At 41.7% G+C, this 10531-nt stretch overlaps 2 protein-coding genes across 2 annotated transcripts in view; both read right to left on the bottom strand.

The window, feature by feature from the left end:
• Positions 1 to 2573: 2573 nt before the first annotated feature.
• LOC110466532 (extensin-1-like) lies at positions 2574 to 4046 on the bottom strand. The gene is made up of 2 exons (XM_021523086.1): positions 3580 to 4046; positions 2574 to 3453 (listed from the first exon to the last, which is right to left on the bottom strand). Exons 1-2 carry the CDS (start codon positions 4044 to 4046, stop codon positions 2574 to 2576), a joined length of 1347 nt encoding a protein of 448 aa, XP_021378761.1.
• Positions 4047 to 7258: 3212 nt separating this feature from the next.
• Positions 7259 to 10531, bottom strand: part of LOC110466501 (dipeptidyl peptidase 3-like) — a 27716-nt gene continuing 24443 nt past the window's right edge. The window contains exons 18-19 of the mRNA XM_021523026.1: positions 9748 to 9910; positions 7259 to 9180 (exon numbers count right to left, since the gene is read on the bottom strand). Coding sequence (XP_021378701.1) covers positions 9047 to 9180; positions 9748 to 9910 — 297 coding nt within the window. The 3' untranslated portion in view covers positions 7259 to 9046. The remainder of the gene's footprint in view (positions 9181 to 9747; positions 9911 to 10531) is intronic.

The raw sequence follows: 10531 nt of genomic DNA on the forward strand, positions 1-10531 counted from the left end.
CTCTAGGAGGTGTACATATTGTGATCTCTAGGTGTACATATGGTGATCTCTAGGAGGTGTACGACAGTCGGGGGTCTGTTTGAGGTGTAATATGGTGATCTCTGGGAGGTGTACATATGGTGATCTCTAGGAGGTATACATATGGTGATATCTAGGAGGTGTACATATGGTGATCTCTAGAAGGTGTACATATGGTGATCTCTATGATGTGTACATATGGTGATCTCTAGGAGGTGTACGACAGTCGGGGGTCTGTTTGAGGTGTAATATGGTGATCTCTGGGAGGTGTACATATGGTGATCTCTAGGAGGTATACATATGGTGATATCTAGGAGGTGTACATATGGTGATCTCTAGAAGGTGTACATATGGTGATCTCTATGATGTGTACATATGGTGATCTCTAGGAGGTGTACGACAGTCGGGGGTCTGTTTGAGGTGTAATATGGTGATCTCTGGGAGGTGTACATATGGTGATCTCTAGGAGGTATACATATGGTGATATCTAGGAGGTGTACATATGGTGATCTCTAGAAGGTGTACATATGGTGATCTCTATGATGTGTACATATGGTGATCTCTAGGAGGTGTACATATGGTGATCTCTAGGAGGTGTACATATGGTGATCTCTAGGAGGTGTACATATGGTGATCTCTAGGAGGTGTACATATGGTGATCTCTAGGAGGTGTACATATGGTGATCTCTAGGAGGTGTACATATGGTGATCTCTAGGAGGTGTACATATGGTGATCTCTAGGAGGTGTACATATGGTGATCTCTAGGAGGTGTACATATGGTGATCTCTAGGAGGTGTACATATGGTGATCTCTAGGAGGTGTACATATGGTGATCTCTAGGAGGTGTACATATGGTGATCTCTAGGAGGTGTACATATGGTGATCTCTAGGAGGTGTACATATGGTGATCTCTAGGAGGTGTACATATGGTGATCTCTAGGAGGTGTACATATGGTGATCTCTAGGAGGTGTACATATGGTGATCTCTAGGAGGTGTACATATGGTGATCTCTAGGAGGTGTACATATGGTGATCTCTAGGAGGTGTACATATGGTGATCTCTAGGAGGTGTACATATGGTGATCTCTAGGAGGTGTACATATGGTGATCTCTAGGAGGTGTACATATGGTGATCTCTAGGAGGTGTACATATGGTGATCTCTAGGAGGTGTACATATGGTGATCTCTAGGAGGTGTACATATGGTGATCTCTAGGAGGTGTACATATGGTGATCTCTAGGAGGTGTACATATGGTGATCTCTAGGAGGTGTACATATGGTGATCTCTAGGAGGTGTACATATGGTGATCTCTAGGAGGTGTACATATGGTGATCTCTAGGAGGTGTACATATGGTGATCTCTAGGAGGTGTACATATGGTGATCTCTAGGAGGTGTACATATGGTGATCTCTAGGAGGTGTACATATGGTGATCTCTAGGAGGTGTACATATGGTGATCTCTAGGAGGTGTACATATGGTGATCTCTAGGAGGTGTACATATGGTGATCTCTAGGAGGTGTACATATGGTGATCTCTAGGAGGTGTACATATGGTGATCTCTAGGAGGTGTACATATGGTGATCTCTAGGAGGTGTACATATGGTGATCTCTAGGAGGTGTACATATGGTGATCTCTAGGAGGTGTACATATGGTGATCTCTAGGAGGTGTACATATGGTGATCTCTAGGAGGTGTACATATGGTGATCTCTAGGAGGTGTACATATGGTGATCTCTAGGAGGTGTACATATGGTGATCTCTAGGAGGTGTACATATGGTGATCTCTAGGAGGTGTACATATGGTGATCTCTAGGAGGTGTACATATGGTGATCTCTAGGAGGTGTACATATGGTGATCTCTAGGAGGTGTACATATGGTGATCTCTAGGAGGTGTACATATGGTGATCTCTAGGAGGTGTACATATGGTGATCTCTAGGAGGTGTACATATGGTGATCTCTAGGAGGTGTACATATGGTGATCTCTAGGAGGTGTACATATGGTGATCTCTAGGAGGTGTACATATGGTGATCTCTAGGAGGTGTACATATGGTGATCTCTAGGAGGTGTACATATGGTGATCTCTAGGAGGTGTACATATGGTGATCTCTAGGAGGTGTACATATGGTGATCTCTAGGAGGTGTACATATGGTGATCTCTAGGAGGTGTACATATGGTGATCTCTAGGAGGTGTACATATGGTGATCTCTAGGAGGTGTACATATGGTGATCTCTAGGAGGTGTACATATGGTGATCTCTAGGAGGTGTACATATGGTGATCTCTAGGAGGTGTACATATGGTGATCTCTAGGAGGTGTACATATGGTGATCTCTAGGAGGTGTACATATGGTGATCTCTAGGAGGTGTACATATGGTGATATCTAGGAGGTGTACATATGGTGATATCTAGGAGGTGTACATATGGTGATCTCTAGGAGGTGTACATATGGAGGTACATATTGTGATATCTAGGAGGTGTACGACAGTCGGGGGTCTGTTGGAGGTGTACGATTGTCGGGGGTCTGTTGGAGGTGTAGATATGGTAGTCTCTAGGAGGTGTTCAACTGTTGGGGGTCTGTTAGAGGTGTATGACAGTCGGGGGTCTTTTGGAGGTGTACGATTGTCGGGTTCTGTTGGATGTGTATGACAGTCGGGGGTCTGTAAGAGGTGTCCAACAGTCGGGAGTCTGTTAGAGGTGTATGACGGTCGGCGATCTGTTGGAGGTGTGCGACAGTCGGGGGTCTATCGGTAGTGTACGACAGTCGGATTCTGTTGGAGGTGTACGATTGTCGGGGGTCTGTTGGAGGTGTACGACAGTCGGGGGTCTGTGGGTAGTGTACGAGAGTCGGGGTCTGTGGGAGGTGCACGACAGTCGGGGTCTGTGAGAGGTGTACGACAGTCGAGGTCTGTGAGAGGTGCACGACGGTCGGGGGTCTATGAGAGGTGTACGACGGTCGGGGGTCTGTGAGAGGTGTACGGCAGTCGGGGTCTGTGAGGGGTGTACAACAATCGGGAGTCTGTGGGTAGTGTACGGCAGTCGGGGTCTGTGAGAGGTGTATGACAGTTGCGGGGCTGTTGGTAGTGTACCACAGTCGCGGTCTGTAAGAGGTGTATGACAGTTGCGGGGCTGTGGGTAGTGTACCACAGTCGGGGTCTGTGAGAGGTGTACGACAGTCGTGGTCTGTTAGAGGTGTGCAATGATTGGAGGTCTGTTTGAGGTGTATGCCAGTCGGGATATGTTGGAGTTGTAAGACAGTCGGGGCCTGTCGGAGGTGTATGACAGGCGGGGGTCTCCTGGCGGTGTATGACAGTTGGGGGTCTGCTGGCGTTGTATGACAGTCGGGGTCTGTTGGAGGTGTATGACAATCCGGGTATGCTGGAGGTGTACGACGGTCGGAGATCTGTTGGAGGTGTACAACGGTCGGGGGTCTGTGAGATGTGTATGGGAGTCGGGGTCTGTTGGAGGTGTATTACAGCCGGGGTCTGTCGGAGGTGTATGACAGTCGGGGTCTGTTGGAGTTTTATGACAGTCGGGGTCTGTCGGAGGTGTATGACAGTCGGGGGTCTGATGAAGGTGTATGACAGTCGGGGTCTGTTGGAGGTGTACGACGGTCGGAGATCTGTTGGAGGTGTACTAAGTCGGGGGTCTGTGAGATGTGTATGGGAGGCGGGGTCTGTTTAGGTGAATGACAGTCGGGGTCTGTTGGAGTTGTATTACAGTCGGGGTCTGTCGGAGGTGTATGACAGTTAGGGTTCTGTCGGAGGTGTATGACAGTCGGGGGTCTGCTGAAAGTGTATGACAGTCGGTGTCTGTTGGAGTTGTATGACAGTCGGGTCTGTCGGAGGTGTATGACAGTCGGGGGTCTGCTGAAGGTGTATGACAGTCGGGTCTGTTGGTGGTGTACGAAAGTCGGAGGTTTGTTGGAGGCGTACAACGGTCGGAGATTTGTAGGAGGCGTACCACAGTCGGAGGTCTCTTGGACGTGTACAACGGTCGGTGGTATTTTGGAGGAGTTTGACATTTGGGGGTCTGTAGGAGGTGTTCGACGGTCGGAGTCAGAGGGGTTTGGTCTGGTTGCTCAACGTTGTTTTGATTAGTCATTAAATATTTTTCGAGAACTTAAATTTAGCTGTCATTATTTTATCTTATGACTTATACGGTACATGACTTTTTTAGGCGGAAAGCCAGCATCCCGGTCCAGTGCAAATGCGTTGAGATAGTGGGATAGGGATGATTCCGAACCCAGATCGGATGACCAACCATATAAAAATGAGTTCCGCATCATTTCGTCCTAAGTGCTGGACAAACACTTGGCCCTAAATATAGCACTCTTTCCGTAAAAACAGCTCGTGAAAAGTCGGTCTTGGTCAGCGTAGTAAGGTATTTGGTGAAACGGAATCTCGAACAGAACGTCGTAAACCTACTTCAGACCTCCGACCGTCGTACACTCTCAACTGAACACATGAACACTATCGGATTGTCAGTGAGTCTGCAGACTGAATGTTTCTCTGTGTTTAAGCAAAGAGTTAAATAACCAAATTATAAAACAGAACTGTTGAAAGAATTGATTTAAGCACCGTGTCTTCTCCAACAATTAAATCATTTATAGGACCCTGTGTCCAGTCAACGTGGTTAAAAAAATCTAGCTCAGATTAATCATAATCATTAATGCAGACTGGACTATCAAATACATTTCCTATTTTCCTAAAAATTGTCTGAATTCCCTAACTTTTACTACAAATGCAATATGGTTGGTGTTCTGGGACAATTCGGCAGCATAGGTACTTGCGGCCCCGCAGTGGTGTTTACTTTAATTTGTTTCCCTAAAAATACGCAACACGTCCGGTGCATGCCCCGAATAAAGTCGTAAATGAAATGCATTTGTGTAAACAAACACGGGAGCGAGTACTGAACGTAGGGTTCTCGGGGTCGGCGAGAATCCTTATCTCCCAGGTGTAAGCTGGAAAGGGGACACCACTTCCGCGGAGCAGTTTTGGAATCAAAATAGATCAAGGCTTCTGAAAATAAAACCGTATTGCCAGATGGCCCCTTCTAGGAGTGAACGATGTTTTACGTGCCCTTCTTCCCTAGCTCACACCATCGGTTTTTGCTGTCTTAAAAAATGCCTCTTAGCTATTTTAATGGAAGCATCGTGCCAACCCGAGGAAGCTCGTGAACAAACTGCTGTTAATGCGAGTTGCTATAAGTGTATCTGGGAATCGATGACAGGTTTAATATGAAGCCGTGAGATTGATCCCCTTCATCGTATCGATAAATCTGTGTCATAGTTATATATAGCAGCTACAATCGGGCACCGAATTATGGTTCCGCGGGTCACTACTACATGACGTAGAAATGGCGGGAAAAGATGAGCTTTTCCAGTCCTCCCAGCGGAAGGCAGAACACATCCGAGTCTGACAGGGCGCTAATTTGATTTCTCGTGAAAAACACATTCCTAAAGAGATCCGACCTTTTTCTACTTACCAAAGGGTTTGTGAGAGAACACAAATATGTCAGGGCTGTTATAACTGAACATTTTAACCGTTTTAACATGTTTACTCTGCCTTCCAATATTCAAGCTGACAATGTAAACACACAATCTACAGAAAGTGCACACAGACTTCCGTCCCAGTACGTCTTTTCTAGCATACACCAGTGGCGGATCCAGAGGGGTTTTTTGGGCTTCAGGAAACCCCCCCACCCTGAGAATTTTCTTTAAAAATCATGTATTTTCACCATTTTCCTCAATTTTCCCCCACATGGTACCCCCCCCCCCCCCCCCCCAGATAGGTCTCTGGATCCGCCACTGTACACTGAAAACATTGATGCCGGCAATTGATAGTTTGAAATACCAAAGAAAGCACGTTTTGCCTATTGTAAACGAGCGTCATCTTTTGAACTGAATTACTTATAGGCTCGGAGATTACTGACCTGATTCCGGATTGTCATGTTTAAGGTCCGGGAATTGCATGATGTTAGCAAGGCTCAAGTCCGAGACGTGAAAGTCCGAAATTCATTTTTTATGGTAATTGATAAATTTAGCTTCCAGCTAGACTGGGGTCGGGTCTAGGTTGGTACATTCAAATTAGGGTCGGGTCTAGGTTGGTTATTTCAGACAGGGGTCGGGTCTAACATTGGTTGGTTGTTTAGACTGGAGTCGGGCCTAAGTTGGTTATTTCAGACAAGGGTCTGGTGGTTTAGGTTGGTAATTTCAGACTAGGATCGGATTTAGATTGGTCATTTCAGATTAGGGTCGGGTCTAACAAAGATTTGTTGTTCCGGACTGGTGTCGGGTCTTGGTTGGTCATTTCAGACTGGGGTCGGGTCTACTCCCATAACATGAAAGGCCGCTGGTCGGCCTTTTTTCAATCGGATATGATTTTGCCGACGCAGCGCCTGTCAAATGTTTTTCGCAGTGTAAAACCTCTAACATTGTTGGAGTAGGGTCGGGTCTAGGTTGGTTATTTCAGACTGGGGTCGGGGTCTCGTTTGGCTATGCAGATTTGTTTATAACAGAATTAGATTCCGTAGTTTTATGCAAATGTGTTCATGTAACCGATCTATTCGACACACAAATATGATAGAACAAACTAAAATTGATCTCAATTTAGTGATTTTTCCTTAAGTCGAGAGACTCTAGGAATTTCTTTAACGACAAGAAACAATTTCTATTTGCACGCCAGTTCGCCAGGATACGAGCGCGCTTTGACTGTTTAAAGGGAGATAATGCAAACTGAATTTAGGGCATACATTTATATGTTTGGTCTTATCGATTAAGGGCCACTTTTAAGTGGTTGGTTGGTAGGGTTTAAAGTCCTATCAACAGCTAAGGTAATTGAAGCCCGTGTTTAGGTGGAATTTCTCACTGAAATACATTGAGTATAAGCATCACAACATTGATTTACATCAAAGTTACAAAACATCACCGCAACCAAGATACCCAATGGGCATCACTCACCTGGTATAAATCTCACACTTGTAATCATAAAAGTGGACTAAAATAAAGCTATGTACAGGCAGAATATCAGTATCTATGAAAGGAACCTGTTAAAAGATTAAACACATTAGACCCCTGTGACCTTGAAAGTCGAACTGTAGAATTCATTCAATAAATGAAATACTAATCTGATAAACTAGATGATATGCTTGAAGGAAAGCTAGTTAGGTTATCTTGTAATACATATAATAGCTGCATTTGGTCCAACAATTTTCCAAACACAACACTATACACAGTTTAACATTCCACTGAATTTATTTCATCATGGAAACCAGTAAAAATTATCTAAATCATTATTACAACTCAGAAATCTACACCTGTATTACTAAAACCTATGTTTTGTTATTATATACTGGTGTATCGACTATTCAAAAGTATTATGCTTCAACATTAGTAACATTTTACTCAAAAAAATAAGAAATAAAATAAAAAAGGACATAAGTACTTACTAACAATCTGATTATGTATTTTGTAACTTGAATTGTATCTCAAAATCTGGTTTTCATTAAATCTTGGCATTTGTAATCTTGTAATCAAGTCTTACAGTAATTAAGATGTGTCTGGCCAATATAATTAGTTTTTTTAATGAAATAAGCAATAATTCCATGTTAACTGTAATATTAGATGAAGTTATACCATCTCGTGTTGGTGACTACCCTGTTCAAGAAAAGTAGTGTAAAAAATAATGACGTTGTCACCTGGGACCCCAAAGTCACTAGCACTCTATGACCACACCAAATATCTCTTCATCCAACATTTGTTTTTATACGACCTTGAAGAACTGATTACCAACTTTGCTTCATGTGTATTTTTGTAAAGCTTAATGTCACCGGCATCTTAGTCACTGAAGATGATTTTCTGATTAAAATTTGAAATTAACTAATTCAAGTTAGACAAACAACACCGACTCATTGTCATACTGCAACTCATCAAACAGCTAATTGCTTACAAGGTTGATGCTGTCACCTTTCATCACATAGCTACATTGTTTTATACAGTTGACACTGAGCTTACATCATTTATCACGTAGCTACATTGTTTTATACAGTTCACACTGAGCTTACATCATTTATCACGTAGCTACACTGAACACGTCAGCAAGTCCAGTAAAATAAGTCTAAAACCACCTGTCTATAGAGACCACCTCTCTGATAAGACCATTTTAGCTCATGGTTACAGACAGGTAATTATACTACTGTAACAAGTAGCTATATTGTGATAACATCCGTTCATTCACACAAAAGGAAAGTGAATAGCTGGTACCGTATATAATGATTGTCACATTCTCCTTGGAGTGATAGGACTGTTTTCAATAGCAAAGTGATGCAGCTTTATGAAGAAAATCATATCTCAATTGTCAACATACTGGACACTAGAACTCATATTTGGTGAAATTCATTCATACATTCATTCACGCAAAGTGGAATTAAATAATTAGAATTATCTCAAATTCTATCTTCCTAATTTATAAAAGATTTTTTTACAATAACAAAAAAATGTAGCTTTCATGCATCAGATTATTATGACTTGTAACAAATATTGCTGGAATTCATATTTGAACAAAAGATTCAGTGATTCTCAATCAGTCAGTAAGAAAATGTCACTGTGGATAAAAAACTCTCTCAATAGAAATATAAAGTACAAATGTATTAAGAAAATAAAATATATATACGAAAAAATAATTCATAAAAAAACACAAACCGAGGGACAAGCTCATTTGTAATAAATATGAAACATTAAATTCTCTGGTCAAAATTAATCTGCTTATGTCAGTTTGACAAACGACGAAAATCAGATTTCTGTATCCCTCTTTACAGAAGCAAAAGTATGAACGTCCAGAAATAATACAGACACTTGGAAAGTTATTTCAAATGTATTAAAGAATGTTTGCAAAAACAAAACCACATCATCATTTGAAGAATAGTCCTTTATACGTGGCACATCAGTAAGATTCCCTGGGTCTGTCTATACAGGAGAGCTGTGGTCTCCTTAGCACTACATAAGTATGGATTTGTATTCCTCCCTCAGAAGTGTGGTTTCTCTTGTTCCCACAAGCCCTGTACAATGTCGTCAATGTCGGTGGACGGGAAACGTTCAGCAAACGATTGGATGAGGCCAGCAGTAGTGGATTCATAATTCTTCAGATCTACTGTACTGCCTATATTAACAGAAATAAAGGTGAAGCTTGAAAATCTATTACCAATTTACAAACAACACCATCCTCAATTTCCAGTTGTTACGATCACCTCTGGAAATCAAGGATGAAACAACACATACTAGTTCAAAAGCTGATAACTTTGTTATGGGGAACAAAAAGTGTTACCATTGACTACAGTATTTTTGGGAACAAATAGTGTTACCAATAACTACAGTGTTTTTGGGAACAATTAGTGTTACCATTGACTACAGTGTTTTTGGGAACAAATAGTATTACACTTAACTACGGTGTTTTTGGGAACAAATAGTGTTACCATTGACTACAGTATTTTTGGGAACAAAGTGTTACCAATAACTACAGTGTTTTTGGGAACAATTAGTGTTACCGATAACTAGTGTTTTTGGGAACAAATAGTGTTACCATTGACTACAGTGTTTTTGGGAACAAATAGTGTTACAATTAACTACGGTGTTTTTGGGAACAAATAGTATTACACTTAACTACAGTGTTTTTGGGAACAAATAGTGTTACCGATAACTACAGTGTTTTTGGGAACAAAAGTCTCACCATTGACTACAGTGTTATGCTGGACAAACATTTTTCGTGGTTGTTTCCTGGCAAGGACTGTGGCGCGACGAGTTAGGAAGTGGGGCTCCTCTCGGTCATGTACTTCGGAGTATTTTTCGTACAGGGCCTTTCCTGCCTCCACATCACCCGTCGACTTGTAAACCTGGTCAACACAAATGTCATTATTGCCACTTGTTTTAACAAATTATATTGTTCCTTTTGATAAAGAGGCTAACAATTTACAATAAGATAATTTTTTGCCTGTATTTCACTTGATCACCTACTGTACCTAGTGTACAGTAGCGTACGATGGCCATGGGTAATATTTTTGTACAATGAATAACCCATGTAATATTACATGTATCAAAGTTTAAAAACAAAATCAGCACTACAATTGGCATATAAATGATGAAGTGGACTATATGTGGGCTTCACATTAAAAAAAAAAACGAATTTGGTTCGAGACTACATTTTTGGCCATTTACAAATCTGTGTCTACACAACAAAAGCTAGCTTTTCATGTACAATGTAGTCTATTTTCGCACTCAGCACATGTGGAAATATTGTGAACAAGAGGCCCATGGGCCTTAACGGTCACCTGATATATTTATACAGAGAGTTGATTTTGTTTTTAACATGAACAGAAATATTATTCAAAGTGACAAAAAACAATAAAACCACCTTATTCAATATCTAGCATACAGATTTCAGACTAAAAAGGATTTGAAACTAGCACCTCTGATTCTTAACAAGGAAAATGAAGAAATTTTAGCACACTGACTCC

The sequence above is a fragment of the Mizuhopecten yessoensis genome, unplaced genomic scaffold, assembly GCF_002113885.1.
Source record: "Mizuhopecten yessoensis strain PY_sf001 unplaced genomic scaffold, ASM211388v2 scaffold11135, whole genome shotgun sequence".
NCBI lineage: Eukaryota > Metazoa > Mollusca > Bivalvia > Pectinida > Pectinidae > Mizuhopecten > Mizuhopecten yessoensis.